This window comes from Mesoplodon bidens (assembly GCF_964165515.1).
Source record: "Mesoplodon bidens genome assembly, chromosome: 6".
Lineage (NCBI taxonomy): Eukaryota > Metazoa > Chordata > Mammalia > Artiodactyla > Ziphiidae > Mesoplodon > Mesoplodon bidens.
The window spans coordinates 103510508-103532414 of record NC_138162.1 but is presented as its reverse complement, the minus strand read 5'-3'; the positions used below and the strand labels follow the sequence as shown (position 1 = coordinate 103532414).

At 60.3% G+C, this 21907-nt stretch overlaps 2 protein-coding genes across 3 annotated transcripts; both read left to right on the top strand.

Moving 5' to 3' along the window:
* Window positions 1-5954: 5954 nt before the first annotated feature.
* HRURF (HR upstream open reading frame) lies at window positions 5955-6059 on the top strand (the record flags this gene model as incomplete). The annotated part of the gene is made up of 1 exon (XM_081237728.1): window positions 5955-6059. One exon carries the CDS (start codon window positions 5955-5957, stop codon window positions 6057-6059), a length of 105 nt encoding a protein of 34 aa, XP_081093854.1.
* A 1489-nt stretch (window positions 6060-7548) lies between these two features.
* HR (HR lysine demethylase and nuclear receptor corepressor) lies at window positions 7549-20404 on the top strand (the record flags this gene model as incomplete). 2 transcript variants are annotated; one of them, XM_081237624.1, is made up of 18 exons in its annotated part: window positions 7549-8160; window positions 9154-9901; window positions 11122-11272; window positions 11351-11538; window positions 12980-13144; window positions 14013-14102; window positions 14282-14397; window positions 15247-15328; window positions 15724-15887; window positions 16004-16240; window positions 16439-16604; window positions 16804-16873; window positions 17049-17179; window positions 17301-17420; window positions 17519-17634; window positions 19509-19673; window positions 20076-20204; window positions 20342-20404. In XM_081237624.1, the coding sequence occupies 18 exons, from the start codon at window positions 7549-7551 to the stop codon at window positions 20402-20404; spliced, it is 3513 nt and encodes a 1170-aa protein (XP_081093750.1). The 2 variants fall into 2 exon arrangements, with proteins under 2 accessions (XP_081093750.1, XP_081093751.1); XM_081237625.1 differs by lacking the exon at window positions 19509-19673.
* Window positions 20405-21907: the final 1503 nt, after the last annotated feature.

Below are 21907 nucleotides of genomic sequence, written 5' to 3'. Positions count from 1 at the left end.
TGCAGAACTAGAGCAAATGAGAAAGTTTCTTGCCTGGGAGGCAAGAAGAAGGAAACTAGCAGTTATCAAACATTGATTGTGGGGGACTTCCCTGGTGGCGCAGTGGTTAAGATTCCGCCTGCCAATGTAGGGGACACAGTTTCGTGCCCTGGTCCGGGAAGATCCCACGTGCCGCGGGGCAACTAAGCCCATGCGCCACAGCTACTGAACCTGCGCTCTAGAGCCCATGAGCCACAACTACTGAGCCCACGTGCCACAACTATTGAGCCCACGTGCCACAACTACTGAAGCCCACGCACCTAGAGACCGTGCTCCGCAACAAGAGAAGCCACTGCAATGAGAAGCCTGCGCACCGCAACGAAGAGTAGCCCCTGCTCGTCTCAACTAGAGAAAGCCCGCGCGCAGCAACAAAGACCCAACGCAGGCAAAAATAAATAAATAAATAAATTTATGAAAAAACAAAAAGAAACATTGATTGTTTGTCTGACCTTGTGTTGGGCATTTTAAAGAGATGATTTCCTTAAATCCTCCTGTCAAGCCTGTCAGGTCGGGGTTATAGCCATTTTACAGATGGAAGAACTGAGACTTGGAGAAGTGAAGCAACTTGTCCATGATTGTGCTGCCTGTGGGTCAGGGCCCTGTCTCCTGATGCAAGTCTGCCCAGGAGTCGCCTTGGCGGGGGTGGAATGGCAGGATCCACACCCCTGAACCGAGAGAGAAAAACAGAGGAGTGTGTGATAAACGGACAAAATGAAATAAAAACTCAAAGCGGGGAGCAGCTGGGGGAGGCCTGAAGGTGCCGGCTGGTGAGGGAGTTTTCCTGGGAGCTGGGGCTTCACCAGCCCTCATTCCTTGGATGGGGCCTTACAGTGGCAAGCAGGGTCACTTGGGCCCCGGGGCTGAATTAGAGATGGTCCCTGATGGCTATCTTAGCCCCAGCCTCCTGGCAGGCCTGGCTGCCCCGCTGCTCCTATTTCTGTCTGCAGAACGCATCACTTTCATTCCAACATTGGCCTCCAGGCCTTTACTGCACTGTATGCATCCCCTGTGCTCCCAAGAGTCTTCCATCCAGGCTGACACGGCCTTCCTTCATGATCTGCCTGCTCCAAGAACCCTCCCCTGACTCCAACCCCTCCTGAGGCTCCTGACATCTGGCCCACTCACCCTGTCCTGGGCGCACGATGCCGTGGGCTGTGCTCATGTGCCCATCGCCCCCTCTGATCCCTGACCAACCAGACTCCCCTAGACCCCAACTGCTTCTTGCTCCCCACCTCATCAGTCTGGACTCTCTCATGTCTCCATGCTTTTCTCCTGTCCCCCCAACACTCTGTCCTATTCCTATTTGCCCTCTGAACCCCACTCAGACATCACCTCCTCCAGGAAGCCCTCTGTAACCTTCCCTTTGGCCCCTTGGGGCTGATTGATCATCTAGACCACGCTGTCTCTGTGCTTGCATGGACTTCTATTTTTGCCTTGAGCACATCGTATTTCCCCCCACACACACTACATTGTGACTTCATAATGAATAGATTTGCGTCTTACTTTTGTATCCTGGCCCGGAGCAAATGGTGGTTTAGACCAAGTGAAATATTGTAGTACGTGGTGAAGTACTTAGTCTCTCATTTCTGAGCTAAGCATCACCCCCTCTGTGATGCTCCCCTGATTTTTCCAGGCTGGGACTGGAAGCACCTTGTTAACGTTTGTTAACATGCCAGACTCCAATCGTTACCTGCAGTGCCCAGTACAGGGCCTGACACCTAAGGTGCTTCAGGGAATGTTAGCTGGTAAAAGAACATGGACCAAGTGAGCAGAAGCTCCTCGAGGCCGGGGATGACCTTGTACATTCATCTTTGTACCCTGCATCTCCTTGGTGCCCATGACAGAGCCTTGAAAATGCCCAGGTCTCTGTAACACATGTTTGGTGAACGTCTGCTGCAGTTGTTTGGATTCCAAGACATCCTGGGGCCAGAAGGGAAGGGGCAAGGAGAATTCCAAGTTCTGGACAAGCACATGTGATCCCGAGACTGGGGCATTGGGTGTGGGCTGGGCTTCCCTCAGAGCCTGCCCTGTCCCTCTGAGAATCACTGACACATCTGCCCAGCGCCATCTCCCTCTGCATGGGGTTACTGGCCCAGCCCATGCCCTCTCTGGCCTGGCCCCTAGGGGAAGGTTAGGCCTTGCTCTGGCCTACGCACGGCCCCCCACCTTCTATTACCCACCAGTGTGCCCACTGCCTTCCCAGGCCGAATCACGCCGGGCACTGGTAGGGAGATGAAGAGCCTAGGCCAGCTCCCTTGGAAGCACGCACCTTTGCTCGGCCCGGGTACCAGCCCTGCTCGATTTGCGCTCACGCTGTCCTCCCCGTCCATCTTGCCTGCTTCTGAGGGACGCCCCCATTGCCTCCGAGTCCCCAGGTGCAGGTGGCCCTTCATTCCCAGCCCTCCCTTCTCCCTCCTCCCCGCAGCCCAGCTGTCCCTTGGACCTTTCTGGTGGCTCCTCTCTTTCCCTACCTCTTCGGCCCCTCCCGGTCGTGGTCCCCCTTCCCTACTCTGGCCTCCAGGTGCACTAGCCCCACTGCTGCATTTTTCGCTGCCACTCTGGGCGGCAGCAGCGTGGTTAGCCTCTTGTTTCAACACAGCCCTGGCCCAGGCTGAGTTGGGGCATCGTGGCTGGCACTGCCCCACCCTTTAAAGGGTTGAGGAGGTGAGCACTCCGGCTCTCACCCCCTTGTCCCCCGCCCAGCATCAGGGACTGGGATGCCCTATAGCTGGGTAGGCGTAGAAGCCCCAGCAGGAGGATGAGGCCCGCTGCTTAGGAAATCCCGGGAGCCAGAGCTGGGTTACTAGGCAGAAGGTCCTGAGCCCGGGGCGAATGAGGTAGCTTTCTCTACCAGGGTGGCTGGATGGCAGGGGAGGGAAGGTTGGGCGGAAGGAGAAGGGGCATTGGTGAGGTGCAGACTGAGAAGAGGAACGAGGTCAGAGATGTGGGTGGGTGGGTGAGAGGGGAGGGGGCATCTGCCGCGGAGCTTCCTCCTGGCTCCAGAAGCACCTCCACACTTCCCTGCCTCTGCCCCTCTCCCCAGGTCCTAGGAGAATTCTCCCCGTTATTCCCCCCTCCCCCATGCCCCCGCCCCAGGCGTTGCCACAAGGGTGGGGGTGGGGTGGGGGGAGGCCAGCCTCAGCTGTCTGAAGGATGGAGGGGCTGGGGAAGTAGGGCTAGGTGCCCAGACGGCCGCGTGTGTGGGAGGGGATGTCCTCAGATGCCCTCCACCCGGCAGTCCCCGCTCTGACGTGTGGGTGCCCCCCCTCTCCCTGCCCGGATTAGTGGCAGCTTGGCCTGACTCTCCGGGGCTCCTTTCCCCGCCCCCGCCTGCTGCCCTCCCCTGGGCAGGGGGCTACTCCGCCCGAAGGGCACTTGTGCTTGCCCAGGTAAGGGGCTCTGGGGACAGCGTGAGGGCAGCTGGCTCACGAGTGCTGCTGCGCGTGTCAGTGGGAATGTGTGTATCAGTGTGTGTGTGTCAGTGCTCTTGAGGGGTCGTTGCGGGGCCGGAGCGGACCCATGCGTGTCTGGGGGTGCTGGTCCGCTCGCCTCTGTCCACGGATCCGGCATTGTGTCCACACGTTGCGTGGCTTTCCTTCTGTTTGTGTCTTTGTGTGGCTCCCCAGATCCGCTCTGTCCTCAGGCACAGAACAGCCGGCTACAAGGGCTCTGTGGGCCTGGGGCATGGGCTGTAGAGCAGGATGGGGAGCTGGGCGAGGGTGGAAAGGGGTTCCTTCCCCCGCCACCCCAATTCCCCCCACGACCCCCTGGGCATTTTAGGAGCCTGTCCTGAGAGTCCTGGTCTAGTCCAGAGACAGTGATCTGACAAAGGAGACTTGGCAAAGGGGGTGGGGGGAGGTGTCTGTCCCACTCCCCTGGGGCTGTCCCCATCCCCTCGGGGCCTGGACAGCCCAGGCTCCCACCCTGCCCTGCCCAGCCTCTTCTAGGCCTCAAGCCGCAGGAATCTCCCCCTGGAATCTCCCACAAGTTTTGGCTGCCAGAGGACACAGATGGGGGACTACAGGCACACCCCAGCCCTCCATCCACATCCTGGAGCCAGCCTGGGAGCGGAAGGCTGGGGCTTGGGGCTTGGGGCCTGCAGTCTGGGTTAGACCCTCCAGGATCACTTCCCCTGGCACACTCAGGTCCAGGCCACCCCTCAGGGGAGCTGGGGGAGGAAGGGAGTGTTAATAACTCAGTCATGTAAACAACCCCTACCAGCCTGCCCTGCCACAGAACCGGCCTCTGGGGGAAGGCGAAGGGGCCAGGAGAATCTATGCCAACATGACCTAAGTCTTGCCTGGTGCCGACCCCTTCAGGCCTCCTCTCCTCAGGACCCTTCCTCTTCTCCTCAACTGGTGAAAGGATCCCGGCCTCCCCTCCAGTCTCTTGGGAGGAAGGCTCCCTCCAGGCGGCCCTCATGGCTTCCTGCTCCAGGGATGGTAGTGTGACCTGGGACAAGGCTAGAGGCATCCAAAAATTCATCCCTTCGATGGAATGGGGGTGGGTGGGTGGTGCTCTCTGTCCCAGGCTGGGTGAAGGCAGGCCAAGGATGGCTTCCACAGGGAGGCAGGGGAGTCGCGGGGTGGGACGTGGGTGCCTGAGGGGAAGGGAAGCGCCTGTTGGGCGTGTGGGTTTCTGTGTGTGTCTGAATCTGTCTGTGTGTGTTTGAATCTGTCTGTTTGTGTCTGTGCTCTGGAACCACCCTCGCAGAAGGGCCAGGATGCTTCCTCGGGTGGAGGGTGCCCTGCTTTCCCATTTCCTCTCCTCTCTGCTCCCTCCCAGGAGCCACTCCCATGGGCTCCTCTCCAGTGCTGGGCCTGGAAACACTAGGAGCACAGGATGGCGCAGACCCCCAGAACACAGGGCTGGAGCAGGTGGTGGAGCGCATCTGGTCCCACTTCCTCTCTGGACAATTGGTGAAACTGGGGCCCTTAGACCAGGAACAGACTAGAGCCTAGACCTTTCTAGAACTGCTAAGGCAGGACACTGTGCCCTGGGACCGGGGCTTGCGTCTGGAACGGTGAAGAGCAGCTTGGCCAGATGAGGACCGGGCAGGGCAGACGTGGGTCAGCGTGTGTGCCCATGTGCCAGAGCTGGAGAGGATCAGGAGCCTGTGGTCCAGCAAGCACAGGGTGGCTGGCGTGGGTCAGAGCGCCCATCACTGACCCGTGAGAACTCGACTGCCCCTGCCAGCTCTGGCACTGACCCCTCCCAGCAGCCCTGCCCTGGCACCCCTGGGGGCACCCCGCCCCATCGTGGCCTGGTCCGGCCCCTCCCGCCCTTTGCTCCAGTTCCCGGGCTTGGCACCTATAGTGGGGGTGCTGCCCGCCTGCCAGGCTCCGGGGCCGGGCCCACGGGAGGGTGGGGCGGCTGGGAAGCTGGCACGCTGCCCCGGGGGAGCCTCTCTCGGCAGGCGCCCGGGTGCCGCGGGGGGGAGGGGGGAACAAAGGGCTCATTCTCCCCGTGCGCAGCCGGTGGCATCGCCGGGGCGTTGGCGGAAGCCCCCGGGGCCCGGGAGGGGGCAGGCCCAGGCGGGGCCGCCGAATCTCGGGCTCCTGTTTCCCCGCAGGGTGCTGGAGGAGGAAACCGGCGGAGCAGCTTCCCCACTCTCAGTTGCGCGTCTGGCGATGGCGATCAGAGGTCCTGCTGCCCTCTCCGCTGGGCACTCCTTCCATTAGCCACGCCGCGCCGTGCTGCGCCGTAGCTGGTGCCTCTCTCCCGGGTCACGGGATCGGCCTCCCTTCCAGGCACGACCCCCTCCCCCGGCCCCTCGGCCTTTCCCCCCCTCTCCGCCATCTCCGACCCGGGGCGCACGATCCCCCCGGCCCGGCTCCCTCTCTCCCTCCGGGGGCACCCGCTCCCTAGCCCCGGCCCGGCCCTCCGCGCAGCGCAGCACGGAGTCTCGGCGTCCCATGGCGCAACCCACGGCCTCGGCCCAGAAGCTGGTGCGGCCGATCCGCGCCGTGTGCCGCATCCTGCAGATCCCGGAGCCCGACCCCTCCAACCTGCGGCCCTAGAGCGCCCCCGCCGCCCCGGGGAAAAGAGAGAGCCAGCGCGCTGAGCAGAGAGCGGGAGAAGGAACGAGTCCTCGCCCGCTGGCCGGGAGGCCCCGGAGCCAGCCCACGGGGAGAGGGCGCCCGGCGTCGGCCACAAAGACCGCCGCCGCCCGCGTCGCGCCCGGCGCGTGAAGCCCAGGTAAGGGCCGAGAGGGGCGCCGGGCGCGCGCCTTCTGGGGACGCCCATAGCAGGGCATTTCTCAGCCGAGCCCGCGCCGCACGCAGGGAACGAGCTCCCCTTGCTCCTCTGGGCTTGGCCACACTTCTGAAAGTTAGGATGCCCGACGGGGCTGGATCGCGTCGGAGCGGTGGCCCCAGAAAACCCGAGCGCCCTGTGTCACGGCTCCCTGGGCTCCCTCCCCTCCTTCCTGGGGCTTCCCCCAGTGGGCCAACGTGGCCGTGCTGGGAGAGCGCCGGGGCTCTGGTGCCACCTGTCATCCTGGTCCTTTGCACGCACGTTCAATTTTCCCTCCTTTGCCTCTCTCTGGGCCCCAGCCCGCTTTCCCCGCCTCCTTCCCTCCCCTCGGCCAGGCTGCAGTTACCAGCGTCCACCGGCCGCCCTAGCACTGCCGGCTGGACTGGGGCATCTTGCCCCATCCCAGCTGAGGCCTCTAATTCCCCTCCCCTGTGCCGGCTCCCTCCCTCCCTTGGGGGCAGTGGTGGAGCTCCCAGCCCCCAGCAGTTGTCCTGGGCTCTGCCTTAGAAGCCAAGAAACTACGGCACCTGGAAGAGGCAGACTCGGGGCTGCCCAGGTGTAGGGAGAGATTCCAGGCAGCAGCCCTGCTTTCCTCCGTGACTCCAGCCTGCCCTGTCTGCACTTCCCACCCAAACAAGCCTAGGTGGGGCTGAGGGCTGGGGGTGGGGAAGCAGCACCCCCAGAACCAGAGACTGCAGCCCAGGGAAGAGGCTTCTGAGACTGCCCATTTCCCAGCCCTATTTTACACAAGGGCACCAGAGGAGTGACGTGACTTGCCCAAGGTCACACAGCAGGTGACTGGATCAGGGCCAGGATCCAACCTTCTTGTCTCCCAGTGCAGTGCCTTCCACGGAGCTCATCTTTTGGGTTCTTGCCCTCTGTCCTTCCCCATGGCTCATGACCAGTTCCAGGCTCAACAAGGCCAGGACATGTCATCCTAGAATCGGCAGTCTCTACTGAGGGGCTGTGGCCCAGGTGGGCTGTCAAGTTCCAGGCATTCAGGGGAAGGGATGACCTCCCACACTGGAACATCCCACTCAGGCGGGTCCTTCGAGTCTCATGTGGCAGGCAATGTGGAGCCCAGTTGTAGGTTGTCACTTGTCTTACTGGTTTGGGGTGCCTTGGGGCTGCCAGGGCGGTGCCCACTCTGTACCAGGCGGTAGGGTGCTTGAGGTATGTGCCTAAGCAGCTCATGCCTTGGTGGTTATGCTCCAGGGACCCCCTCTGGGAGAGCCCCATGAAGGCAGGAGAGTGATGGAGAGTACGCCCAGCTTCCTGAAGGACAGCCCAGCCTGGGAGGAGACAGCCCCTGAGAATGGCATCGTGGGACCAGAGCCGGATACCCCACCACAAGATGGCCTGAGCCCTGCAGCACTGTGCCTGGGAGAGCCTGCTCCTTTCTGGAGGGGTGTCCTGAGCACCCCAGGCTCCTGGCTCCCCCCTGGCTTCCCCCAGAGCCCAAAGGACGCGCTCCCATTGGTGGAGGGCAAAGGTCCCCGGAATGGGGAGAGGAAGGCTAGCTGGTCAGGCAGCAAGGAGGCGCTGTGCTGGAAGGAGGCGATGCTTACCCGTCCGCTGGCATTCTGTGGGTCAGCGTGCCCACCTTGCTACGGCCCACTGATTCCTGAGCATAACGGTGGCCCTCCCAAGAGTGACCCTGTGACCTTCCGACCCTTGCACTGCCCCTTTCTTCTGGAGACCAAGATCCTTGAGCAAGCTCCCTTCTGGGTGCCCAGCTGCCTGCCACCCTACCTAGTGTCCAGCCTGCCCCCAGAGCGTCCATGTGACTGGCCCCTGACCCCACACCCCTGGGGGTACTCCGGAGTCCAGCCCAAAGTGCCCTCTGCCTTCAGCTTAGGCAGCAAGGTGAGTGTTGGAGCCGAGAGGGTACCTGGGGCTCATGCAGCGGGGCTCAGTGGCCCCTGAGCAACCCTGCCGGGGCCAAAGCACTCTGCCCTTCCATTTTTTTTTTTTTTTTTTTTTGCGGTACGCGGGCCTCTCACTGTTGTGGCCTCTCCTGTTGCGGAGCACAGGCTCCGGACACGCAGGCTCAGCGGCCATGGCTCACGGGCCTAGCTGCTCCGCGGCATGTGGGATCTTCCCGGACCGGGGCACGAACCCATGTCCCCTGCATCGGCAGGCGGACTCTCAACCACTGCGCCACCAGGGAAGCCCTGCCCTTCCATTTTGATGAAAAGATAAGGTGGTACCCAGGCAGAGGAGGAACCTGTCAGCTCAGACATAGTCAACCCCAAGCAATTCCTCTTCTGAGCAAACCCATTTCATTAGGCCTCACCTGCCTTTGGGCCATTTCAGGAATTGACTCACGCATTGTCCACCCAGAACAAGGCCCTGGGAACTGGGGCCTCAGAATGTGTGGTCTCGTCCTGGTGGGAGGGGCAGACAAGGCCTTGTATCTGGGAGTGGGATGGGCAGGTGGCCCCATGGCCTGTACCTCTGGCACCTCCCCCACAAGTGACCCCCAGGGTCACCTCAGGGATGAGATGTAAAATATTTTAAATCAAAAAAAAAAAAAAAGAAAAATATTTTAAATCCAGTGTGGTACATGGCATCACACAATCTGAATAGATCCTGGAGGACCTTTGACTGTGCCAGGCATTAAGCCTTTAGTTGCTGGATTATGGGGAGGCCTGAGAAATCCTGGGGAAGGGTCTGGGGTAGCCAGGGCTGTGGCGGAGGCAGTTAGGGGACCAGTGCCTATTAACCAGTATGTTCTTCAGTATTTTCACAACCCTTAAAGCCACACAGGCTCACACCTGCTGGCTGTCAGTTCTGCCCATCCTTTTAAGCACTGGGAAGCAAAGTCAGCACGAGCTTAATCCCTTCTCCTCTCTTTAGGGTTTTTACCGCAAGGATCCAAGCATTCTCAGGCTGGCAAAGGAGCCACTGGCAACTGTGGAACCTGGGCTGCTGGGCTCAGCCCCTGGTGGGCATCTCCAGAGAACTGGAGAGACAGGAGTCGGCAGGCATCAGAATCTTTGCCCCCTTGTCCTGGGGCATCCAGACACTGTTCCCCCGACCCCGTGGCCCACTTGTTCCCCAGGCCTGGTTCATGGCAATGTCTGGGCTGTACCGGGAGGCGGGAGCCTTGGGTACCAGCTGAGGCCATCAGCCATATCAAGGTGCCCCTCTCCTGGGCCTCCTACCACCCAGGTGGACGGTTGCTCACCTCACCCACCAGCTAGAGATGGAGGTCTTGGCCCTTGTGGGAAGTGCCAGAAGGACCTGGAGGGGGGCACCAGTGGGCCGAGTGAATCCAGCGAGGAAGCAAACAAGGCCCCTGGTCCCAGGGCCTGCCCGCCCAGCCATCACACCAAGCTGAAGAAGACATGGCTCACACGACACTCTGAGCAGTTTGGGTGCCCAGACAGCTGCTCTGGGGAGGAGGAAAGCCCAGCAGCCCAGCTGCGGGCCCTCAAGAGGGCAAGCAGCCCTGAGGTCCAGGGAGCAGTGGGCAGCCCAGCTGCCAAGCGCCCCTCCGGCCCTTTCCCGGGCAGTGTGGGGCAGGGGGCCAGAGGTTGGCAGGAGCCGCTGGACTCATCATTTGGGAACAAGGCAGAGGCTGAACAGCGTGATGACCACAGAGGTAAGGGGACAGGGGAGGGCCTGCAGGGGGCCCTACTTGGGAGGGTGCCACCGGGACTGGGGCTTTGCAGGGAGGTGGGATCAGAAGTCTTTTATGAGTGGATCACACCCAGCTGTCCAATTGCCCACCTGGATGGGATAGCTCTCTGGGAGTCCTTAGCATGTACAGTCCAGACCCGTCCAGCGTGTGGCTCCTATTTTCGTGTGCCTTCTCCCGAGCCATGGCGTTTTGGTGACAGTATAATGACAGGGTTCAGAGTGTGGACTCCGGAGTCAGAATACCTGGCTCCTGACTTTGCTGATTGGTGCTGTGTGATCTTGGGCTGGTTACTTCACCTCTCTGGGAATCAGTTTCTCCATCTATAAAATGGGGATAAAGACAGCACCTACCCCATAAACAGTGCTGCAAAGATCAAACAATATCATTCACGTAAACGGCACTTAGCAAGTACTCAACGAACAGTCACTTTTGTGATTACTTGTCCCACAAATCCCCCATCGGGGGGATTACATCTCCTGAAGGACCCCTTGTCCTGCCTCAGGAACAAGCAACTACTCTCTGGGCCAGCTGGATCGTGGGAACTCAGTTTGGACTCTGCCAGTGTTAGGACTTGGGCACATCTTGGACCCCTCTGTCAAGCTCTGCCCTTCATGGAGGGTTCTGGCACTGCTGACCCCAGCCTCGGTTCTTGGGGGTCGCCTCGGTTTCTTGGCCTCCCAGACTGCTGGGCCTGGATCAGGACTCTTTCGCTGGTCTTGCACCCCTGTACCTGGCATGGGTCTGTCTGTGCTCCTCCAGGCCTCTGCCTGGGCTGGGAAGCTGTAGGCCCCTCCGACTTCTTGGGTTACTGCACCTGTGGCCTGTGTTGAAACTCTCCGGCCTTCTCACCTTCCATCGCCCTCCGTCCACGTCGGGATTGTCTCTTCACACTGTCACACAGCCAACGGGATCACTGAGGCTGAGGCGGAGCTAACCCAAGTCTCCACCGACTGGATCCTGCGCCCCAGCTGCCCCAAACTTGGCCCGTCAGTCCACGTTCGGGCTCAGCCTTTTTGAAGTTTCCAGCTGCCTGGTTCCCTCGTTCCGAATCAGGCCTCGTAGGCCCGGGCCTAGGGGCAGCGCTGGCTGTGTGTGGGGACGGGCTGGGTGTTAAGGCAGGGCCTGGGGTTCACAGAAGCCCAGGAAGCCCAGCCTCCTGACCAGCAACATTGTCCCCTCAGGACCCCGAGACATCAGGGCCAGCCTCCAGGACCCAGGGCTCCAGGATACACGTTGCGTGGCTCCCCCGGCAGCCATGACTCAGTGCCAAAGCTGTGCCCAGGCAGCTGGTGAGGCGGAAGGGCCGGCCTGCCACTCCCAGCCCGTTCCCAGGTGAGTCTGTTGCCCCTGGCTGCCCCCAGCATCCTCCCAGTGGGGCTCCCTGCTCACCTTCCTCTGCCCTACCTCCAGATTGCCTCTGGGAGGGGAGCAGCCACAGGAGGAAGACTCAGCAGCCAGCTCCGAGGGAGGAGGGTCTGGCCCGGAGGAGGCCGGGCTCAGCATGGGCCTCGCCAAGCACCTGCTAAGTGCTCTGGGAGACCGACTGTGCCGCGTGCTGCGGAGGGAGCGGGAGGTCTTGGCCTGGGCCCAGCGGGAAGGTGAGCAGGCCCCACCAGGCGTTCAGGACCCCGGGACGGCCGGGTCCTGTGGTCAGTGCTTTCACCAGGAGCATGGGACCTCCCTCCCCCAGCACTGCCTACCAACCAGCTGCCAGCGCTGGAGAGCTCCTGCCCCACTGTGCCCTTATTCCCAGCTGAGTCAACTTGTATTCCAGTTTCTGGCCTGGACGGGAGATGTTGGCAAGGTGTAAAACCTGGTCTGGCCCAACCCTCTAAGAGCTTCGGGCTTGCTGGGGAAATGAGACTGAATGCCAAGTGTCTGCAAGGGCACCGGGAGGGAGGTGGGGGTCGGGCGGAGCTCCCTGCAGCTTTGCAAGGGAGGGAAGGCTTCCGGGATGGTAGGGCGGTTGGGCCCTGGGAAGCTGGTAGCACTGGGGCCGAGGTTAGAGATGGGAGGAGGCAATCAGCTAATCCCTCTGGCTCCAGGCTCTCCCTCCTGCATCCCTTCCACAGGGAATGCCAAGACACTCCTGCCGTCTTGTCACTCCCTGGATGGAACCCCCTGGTGGCTCCCTCTTGTCCCAGGAAGTCCAGCCCCTCCCCCTTTCACAGCCAGCCCCTGTCCACCCTGCCACCCCCTCCGCCCCGATTCCCCGGCACACCGCATCACGGTTCCCGGCACACAGCATCACGGTCTGCCCGGCCCTCTTGGTTCACCTGAGCTCGTCCGCCCCCTCGGGCCTCGGCACCCTTTGCTCCCTCTGTCTGGACCGCGCTTCCCTTCCATTCCTACCTGGTGAATGAAAAGTTACTCATCGCTCAGGGCTGTTTGTGCAGCTGTCCCCACCCTCCTCCTTCCAGCCCACTCATACTCTAGCACCCACCCCATGATGCCAGGAGCATTACCATGTTTATGGGCCCATCTCCCCCCTTGTGATGTGAGTGCTGGGAGTGCAAGTGCCAGGTCCTGACCAGCTCTGAATCCCCAGCACCCAGCCCTGGATGGGACGAGTGTGTGTCGATGAGTATATGAACGTGTGCTCACTGGCAACCTCCCACCTACCAACAAGGGCTTGGTCTGAAACTCTGGGTGAGGGAAGGAGCAGCCTCCCAAGGTTTCCTCTTCTGAGATACAGAGGAATCCCCTGAGGAAACACCACTGTGTTGTGGGCTGGGGAGATGAAGGACTGTTTTGGGAGTCCTGTGGCTCAGGGAGCCCTGGGGCAGGCGCCGGGGAGGTGCAGCCTGCACTGGCCTGGGAGGGTTGGCTGCAGACGGACGGTGCAGCGAGTAGGTTCTTTACAGGGGCTGTCGAGTACTCAAGGGTGCCTGCAAGGGAGCCTGTCTCCCTTCTGGGGCAGCCCCTCAGTGGAAACTGCTCCTGTGTGTCCATCCCTTCCTGGAGGCCTTCCACATGAGGTCCTCAAAGGGGACACTGACTTGAGGCCCCTTTGACCCTGTTCTCTCCTGTGGTCAGCAGGCCAGGGGCCAGCCGGGACAGAGGACAACCCAGGCATTCCACGTTGCTGTAGCCGCTGCCACCATGGACTCTTCAACACCCACTGGCGATGCCCCTGCTGCAGCCACCGGCTGTGTGTGGCCTGTGGTCGCATGGCGGGCGCTTGGAGGACCAGGGGGAAAGAAGGTAGGAAAGGAGCTGGGGGCTTCGGGAGGGTTGCTCTAGAGTTCGTGGCCAGGGACTTCCCTGGCAGTCCAGTGGTTAAGACTGCACTTCCACTGCAGGGGGCACGGGTTCGCTACCTGGTTGGGGAACTAAGATCCCACATGCCACGTGGCGTGGCCAAAAAAAAAAAAAAAAGTTCATGGTCATTTCTTGGCTGTGGCTCCCTGAGAAAGTCTCCCTCCGCAGCCTCAGCTACCACTGCTCAATGCCCTTTAGAGCAGACCTTTTCCTCTCCCCAGATCAGAGGGCCATGCCCATATCCTTAAAAGAAGCCGAGTGCCTACTCTCTATCTCTCACCTTGTTCAGCTTGCACCTTTTTAAACCTGACAATGCTGTGAAGTAGGTATTATGGCCTCCGTTTTCCAGATGAGAAAAACTCAGAGAGGTTATGTGACTTGTGCAAGGTCACACAGCTCATAAGTGTTGGGCCCAGGATTTAAAGGCAGGTCTTCTGATTCCAAGTCCTGCTCTCTTCAAGGTTCTCAGCTTTCTCTCCCTTGGCTCAATTCCGCCACCTCAACACTTGAAATTTCCCAGTGTTCCAATAGACATGGCCAAAAAGAGTTCCAGAGTCAGAAACCTTTCGGAACACCATATTCTACATGATTGTCTCGCATCTTGCAACGCACTCAGCATATTAACGCCTCTGCGTTCTGCAAGCAAAGGATCCTATGTCACTAGGGAACTCAGGTTTCCCAGAAAGCCCATGTTTTGTAGATTCTCAAGGTCCCCGATTTAGATATCGTGCCCTTGCTCCTCTTCCCTGACCTTAACCTGGGCTTATCTTGATCTCCTGACCTGCAGCTTCTCCTTTCCTACCCCCAACAGGCTCTCAGGAACAGTCCATGGAGAAGTGTACCCAGGAGGCTGGGCACAGTGCCTGTTCCCTGATGCTCACCCAGTTTGTCTCCAGCCAGGGTGAGCCTTCTTGGAGGGGTGGGGCGTACAGAGGGCAGGTCCTGGGGGAGACCAGCTTCCTGTTTGGATGCCCCTCAGGCCCGATCCCATGCTCTCCTGGTTGATGAGGCCAAGCAACATGGAAGTGGCCCCCTGTCTGCAGTCACTGGCAAATTCCATCTCCCCTCTCCCCCTCACAGCTTTGGCAGAATTGAGCACTGCAATGCACCAGGTCTGGGTCAAGTTTGACATCCGGGGGCACTGCCCCTGCCAAGCTGATGCCCGGGTGTGGACCCCTGGGGATGGGGGCCAGCAGGTAAGAAGCAGGGCACGGGACAGGGCACTGGCTGGTGCGCCCCAGGATTAGGCGGTGTGTCTGCAAATTCCTAACTTTGGCAGGGTTTGGTCCTTCTCTTTTGAGGGGAATGATGAGGGACATGGAAGCTGGGTGAAATCAGGCTTCTTCTCTTCTTCCCCTGGGGATGAGGATCCATGGAGTGAGCTCCAGCCTCTGCCCCACCTCCCCCCACCCCGCCCAGCAGCAGTCCTCACTCTCTGTCTGCCTGGAGGTCCCACCCTCTTTGTGCTCATTCCAGCATCTTGCTAGAGCTGCTGGAGTCCTGTCTTTCCACTTCCCAGGTGCAGGCTCCTACAGGTGGAGTGTCGGCCCACCTTCTCAGTATTCCCCGCACCTGACACAGAGCAGGTGCTCAGTGTGCATTTCACAAAGTTTTTATGAAGTTCATGTTTTTATTATAAAAGTCATTTATTCAAGAGAGGGTTTATCAAATGCCTTTTGTGTGCCAGGCACCGTACACATTCCCACTGTGGAAAATTTGGAAAATACAGACAAGAATAAGGAAGAAAACAGCAGTGGCTTACAATACCACCGTTACCATTTTGACATATTTCTTTCCAGTCATTTGCCTATATATTTATTCCAGCCTCTTTTGAGTATACTTTATCGTGCTGTATGCATAAGTCCATGGGCAACTTTTTTCCACCTAACGTTGTATCATATGACATTTCACTCCTTGTAAACACGATTTTAGGACTTAACATTGAGTCTACTGTTAATGCCTGTGGGTTGAATTGGATTGAGATGCATTTGCCATTTTTAAATCTCTGGTTGGATGGGGGGTGGGGTGGCGGCTGGATTTAACAGAAGGAGCCGACGGAGAAAACTCCCCCAACTCCACAACCTTCCTGCAACAGGGATACCAACAGGACCAAGGACATTAAAGAGGGTGAGCAGCCCCCTGCGCCTTGCTCAGACTGTGCGGGGGAGGCTGAGCCAGGCTGGAATCCCCAGGAGAGACTGGAATGGCTTTAGCCATTCCCCCAGCACCCCCCATCAACATCTCTCTTGTCAAGTCATTCCAAAGAAAATAAACCTAAATAAAATTTAGGACAAGCCTCCTAACCCCTCTCCAGCCAGACCCCTGTTCTGAGCCCCTCCTTTGGAGAGGTCCTAGACACGCTGGCAGGAGAGCTGGTGGGAGGCAAGTGCATCCAGACCAGAGTTGAGATGGTCAGTGCCAGTGAGGACAGAGCAGACTCCGCTGGGAGAGGAGGGAAGAGCACGTGGGCAATGGAGCCTCGAGAGAAAGGTGAAGCCCCTCACCACTCTCCTTCCTAACAGAGACCCCAGACTCCAGAGAGACCCCGGCAGAGGACCGTGCTGGCCAAGGGCCCCTGCCTTGTCCCTCTCTCTGTGAACTACTGGCCTCCACTGCTGTCAAACTCTGCTTGGGGCACGAACGGATACACATGGCCTTCGCTCCTGTCACTCCGGCCCTGCCCAGCGTGAGCGAGGCCACGAAGGGAGGGCTGGGGGCGTGGGGCCAAAACTGGGCTGGCCTTCCCTGCAGGGTCAGGCAGGTCCTGAGCACGCCTGCCTCTCCGCCCCTCCCTCCCCGCAGGACGACCGCATCACCAACATCCTGGACAGCATCATAGCGCAGGTAGTGGAACGGAAGATTCAGGAGAGAGCCCTGGGGCCGGGGCTGCGGGCCAGGCCGGGCCTGCGCAAAGGCCTGGGCCTGCCCCTCTCACCGGTGCGGCCCCGGCTGCCTCCCCCTGGGGCTTTGCTGTGGCTGCAGGAGCCCAGGCCTCCGCGAGGCTTCCACCTCTTCCAGGAGCACTGGAGGCAGGGCCAGGTGAGGCTCCCAGCTCTCACAGCCTCACCTACCCTCAGGGCCTTGATCCCGAGGCCCAGGCAGACCTGGTCCATCCCTCAGAGGGAACAACAGGGCCTGTCCCCACGCCGTTCTGGTGCCCCTACACCATGCCCCGGCCTGGCCATGTTGGGTACCCCATCCATTCTCCCTGTGTTCCCCTTTCTTTTCCCACTACAGCCTGTGTTGGTGTCAGGGATTCAGGGGACATTGCAAGGCCACCTGTGGGGGACAGAAGCTCTAGGGGCACTTGGAGGCCAGGTGCAGGAACTGACCCCCCTCAGACCTCCCCAGCCCGCAAGGCTGGGCAGCACAACATTCTGGGAGGGCTTCTCCCGGCCTGAGAGTGAGTATCCCTGATGTGGGGAAGAGGAGCTGGGGGCCCCTATGATGCCGGGGGGGCATCGAAGTCCCAGAGTGACCCTGGGGGCAGCTGGAAGCAGAGCCCAGAGCAGAAACTGGACTCTGTTGCTGCCACGGGAGCAGGGCCTCTGGGCCAAGGAGGCTCCTCCCCGGGCCAATGGCCTTCCTGTCTCTTCCCCTAGTTCGCCCAAAGTCAGATGCGGGCTCGGTCTTCCTGCTGCACAGAGCTCTGGGGGACGAGGACACCAGCAGGTGTGTGGTGCCGTAGGGCTGGCTGGCCGGGCCTCCCTGCCTCTCCTCCTTGGCCCTGTGATGCTTAGTGCTCTGTGCTTGCCTTGGGAAGTTACTCTAGCTTTGGGGGCTTTGACGGGGTCTCCGGTGCCTGGATTGAGCCTGCTGGGCGTGACCCCCCCCCCCATACACACAGGGTAGAGAGCCTGGCTGCCAGCCTGCCACTCCCAGAGTACTGTGCCCGCCATGGGAAACTCAACCTGGCCTCCTACCTCCCTTGGGGCTCTGTCCTGCGTCCACTGGAGCCCCAGCTGTGGGCGGCCTATGGTGAGTATCCACTCCATTCCTGCCCAGTCCCTACCCCCTTCCTGTCATCTCCGAGAACACGTGCGTCAGTGCCGAGGTCCTGGGGCCCATTCCCAAGTGTCTTTTCTCTACCTCCATACAGGTGTGAGCCCACAGTGTGGGCACCTGGGGACCAAGAACCTCTGTGTGGAGGTGACCGACCTGGTCAGTGTCCTGGTACGTGCTGAAGCCCCACTGCCTGCCTGGCACCGGACACAGAAAGGTGCGTCCTGGGCCGGAAGCAAGGGTTGGCGCAAGCTGTAGATGCGAGGTGCTGTCTCTGCTGTCCCTGGGCCCTCCTGAGCCGTCTTTCTCCCCCAGATTTCCTCTCAGCCCTGGATGGGGAGGGGCTCTGGTCTCCGGGCAGCCAGGTCAGCACCGTGTGGCACGTGTTCCGGGCACAGGACGCCCAGCGCATCCGCCGCTTTCTCCAGATGGTGAGGAGGGAGCCGGGAGCTCTCCCCTTCCCCTTCCAGCCCCAGAAGCTCTCCCTCTGTGTGTGTGTCCCGTGTGCTCGCTCCCTTGCCTCAGGTGAGCTGGATTCCACTAGTACAGAGAAGGCAGACTGGGCCCTCCTGAGAGGTGTGCGGTGGGGCGCACAGAAAGTGGGGGACCTAGTGATGAAATGAAGCAAGAGCTGCCACAGGCTGGGCACTGTGCTCAGGGCCTTGGGTACATTACCTCTGTTAATTGTCACGACCACCCCGTGCAGTAGGTACTGCTGCTTTCCCATTTTGCAGGTGAGAACACTGAAGCTGAGTGGTAAAGCTGGGACCTGAGCTTGTGGCTGTTCCCAGCCCGGGTCGCTACACTGTGCTACCCCTGGGGGCAGGCAGCCTCCCTGCTGCAGGCTCCAGGTGGGGCTGGCCGAAGGGCAACAGGAAGCTCACCTGAGCATCCGTCCCACTGCTCCCCTCTCGGAAATCTGCACCTTATGAGGAGGTGCCCTTTGAGGTGCTAGAAAGGAAGGGCTAAGGGGAGGCAGCGTGGTAGGTGGAGAGAGACACGGGGCCGGGAGAGGGGGCAGGGAAGAAGAAGAGGAGGGAGTGAGCGGGAGGTGGGCAAGGCCCCGGGGTTCCAAAGTCCAGCTGAGCCCTGACTGTCCTGGGGAAAGGACGCCCACCAAGTGTCACCCCTGCTCAAGCACATGCACACACACGGACATGCAGGTGTCGATGTGGCTGTCCACTGCCACCCTCCTGCCCGCAGGAGACGCACGCACTTGGATGGACGCACGCAGGTGCTGGAACACGCAGAGGGGAGCAGACGGCAGCGCGCCTTCATACATAGACGGCCTTGTCTGCTCTGGGCGTGGCTGGCTGTGGGCGGTCCCGCATAGCCAAACCCGATAATTCACCGGGAAGGTCTGAGGGGCGTGTTCTCACTGGGTGGCCTAGAAACACCGCTCTAGTTCCAGGTTGGACTTCCTTGGCACCTGCCTGGGGTTACCCTAAGGGTGCAACCTGACTCACCAGCCCCCCTCTTCCCACGGCCTGGTCTTGGAGGCCTGAGCCCTAAGCCCAGGAGTAATTGCTGAAGTTCTAGCTGAAGGGCTGGATGGAGCTGGTGGGCAGCTGAAGCACGATGCTGGGTTCACCTCTGCAGGTGTTCCTTGGGCCCTGGCCTCCACGAGTTCCCATCTACCCAAGGAGCTCCCCGCTCTGGTTGGGCCGGTGAAGACCCCCAAAGCTATGCCTGCTTCAGAGGCCTCAGCCTGGACAGGCAAGCCGGTCGGTCCATCCACTGGGGAGTCAGAACTTCCATGTGGTTGTGCCTTTTCTGGATCTGGGATCTTAGAAGAATCTGACGAATGCTTTGGATTGTCTCCCCAGGGACATACAGCTACCTGCTCACCTACAGTGTAGCACACAGTTCAGGATCTTCCCAGGACTCCACAATTAAGAGCTCCTGGTGTAGACAGTGTATGAGTTGAGGTTATGCAGGACGTCTTCCTGGGTTTTGGAGACAGGGGTCCCTTTGAAGGAGGGAGCAGACGGCCCAGGGCCAGGGCCACAGAGGCTACTCAAGGCATCTAGCCCTGGGGAAAGCGGGGATTTAGACCCCCAGCCTCAGAGCGCTTAATCCTTTCCTCTCAGCTCCTTGCAGCCACATCTCTATTCTGCCAACCTGAGAGACCCCAGCCCTTCACCATCCCGCTCCTTTCTCTCCCACCCCTATGTCCGCCCCCTGCCCTTCAAGACTTGACCCCTGCATCTCTTTCCTGTGCCCCTGGCCTTTGGGCAGCCCATGCCCCATCTTCCTGCAGCCCCGCCCTAGCCTCCCGCCTTGCTCATTCCTCCTTTTCTTTGAGGTGTGCCCGGCCGGGGCGGGAAACTTGGAGCCTGGCACCCCGGGCAGCTGCTACCTGGACGCAGGGCTGCGGCGGCGCCTGCGGGAAGAGTGGGGTGTGAGCTGCTGGACTCTGCTGCAGGCCCCCGGAGAGGCCGTGCTGGTGCCCGCGGGGGCTCCCCACCAGGTGCTTCCCCGGCGCGTGCAGGCGGGGGCCCTGCGGAGAGCTCAGAGTATCGGAGGCATTCCCCAGCGTGTTCTCAGTCCCTCTCAGTTCCCCTCTGGAGCTAGGCAGAGCAGGAAGTCACGCCTCCACTGCGGGGAAGAGGAGAAGCCTAGTGGTCTTGAAGTCATCGAACCAACTGGGCGTTGTGTCCTTGGGTGCCCACTCTGCTTGTGCCGTCTCTGGCATCCCCTTGGCCTGGTTTTGGCCACGCCCTTTGGGGGTGGCTAGTGCTGGATCCAGGGCCTCTGCTCTCTGAGAGCTGGGTGGGGGTCATCTGGGGAAGCAGACTTCAGGAACCAGTGGGGCAGGGTGCGTCATCCTGAGTCCCCACTGACCCTCCTGCCCGCCCCCTCCCTGGCACAGGTGCAGGGGCTGGTCAGCACAGTGAGTGTCACTCAGCACTTCCTGTCCCCCGAGACCTCTGCCCTCTCTGCTCAGCTCTGCCACCAGGGGCCCAGTCTGCCCCCTGACTGCCGCCTGCTTTATGCCCAGGTGAGTGTGACACTGGCCAGGAGCCTGGGTGTGCTGCCCAATTCCCCCCACGGCACAGCTGCACCCAGGGAGGGTGTTCTCGGCAGGGAGAGCTCGGGGCGTGACTGTAAACTCCTTGTCATCTCCTTTTCTCCTAGATGGACTGGGCTGTGTTCCAAGCAGTGAAGTTGGCTGTGGGAACGTTGCAAGAGGCTAAATAGGGGGATCCCAGGTGTCTGGGGTAGGGGTTGGGAGCAGGCAGACCCGTGCTCAGCCCAGCCACAGCTTCAGCAGAGAATGGCACTGGGGAACTTGGGGACTTCTGCTCAATCCCGCAAGCACCACTCTGGACACAAGCAGGGCACACCGTTCCCTGCCCCTGACCTGGGCCCTAAGGCCAACAACCACAGCGCCACTGAAGCTCGCACCTGCCCTTTGCAGGCTGGCACTTGCTCCGGCCCGAGCTCCTCTCCATGGTACCAGACTCACACTGGGGGTGACCGGCTCCCTCCAACCCCTGCCCGCCAACCCAGGAGACGAAGAGCCCTTCCTTGGGGGACCTCGGAAATCATTCTGGCTTAAGCAACACCCGCTGCTGCTGCTTCATCTCCTGTTGTCTCACCTGTGCCCGAGCTCTGCTTATACCACCCACATCCTCCTGGGCTCCCGGGCGGCCCTTTGCACCGCAGGCGTGCTGGACAAGGGCCACCGACATCCTGCCCTCTTGCCGGAGAGCTGTGAAATGTGGGGAGGGGGCAGTATCAGGCCACTACCCAGGCTTGGCTGGAGGGGTTGCTATGGGCGAGGCCCCATCCCTGCACCCTCCTCTCGCCGCCTTCCTTCTTGATTTCCATTAAAGGCTGTTGTTTTGTGATGCTGCCATGTGGTTGGCCGTGCTCCTGCAGGCCACATGGACTGGGGAGGGAGGGGACACGTGGAAATGGAGCAGGGTGGGAGGGGGCTGAGGCTGTGGTGACGGGGACCTCAAACACCCCTGCCTGTTCTTCTTAGGGTGGGGGGCAGGGTCCCTCCCTCCCGCAGAGAAGCAGGTGGAGCCTTCCAAGGGGGCTGCCCTTGAGGATACTCCTGACAGCGACAGCGGGCAAGGCCAAGGTCTGGGCCACAGCAGCAAGGCCATCTCCCTGTGTGGCACCAGAGATTCTGGAGCCCTCACTCTCCCCACGAACTCCAGGCTACCCCATCTCTCCTGTCTGACCTGACCTGGAGCTCCGGGAGTCTGGCCCGGGAGAGCCCCTGCCCAGCCTTCTGCCCTCGGTAACCATGGCCAGCCCCATGCCCACTGGCCGGTTGCCTGAGACAGCTGACAGCCCCTCCCTACCCCTGGGACCCTCTGGTGTGACTCCACCCACTCCCCTGCCCTTGTACATCTCACCACAACATCCTCCAACTCGTGTTACAGTTGTTCCTGCAGTGGTTCAGGGAATGTTTTATGAAATAAATTTTTGTAATTATAAATTTAATATACTTTCAGAACATTTAGAAAATAAGAAAAAGAAACCTGTAGACCCACCTCCACTCACCTCCAATCCAACCACTATTAGTCTTTTGGTGTATTTCCTTTAGTCTGTTCTCCAGGGACCTGTTTTACACATGGTTGAATTGGGGTGCTTTGTACTGGGTTTCCTGTCTTGTTTTGGTTTTTTAATTTATTTATTATTTTATTTATTTATTTTTGGCTGTGTTGGGTCTTGGTTGCTGCGCAT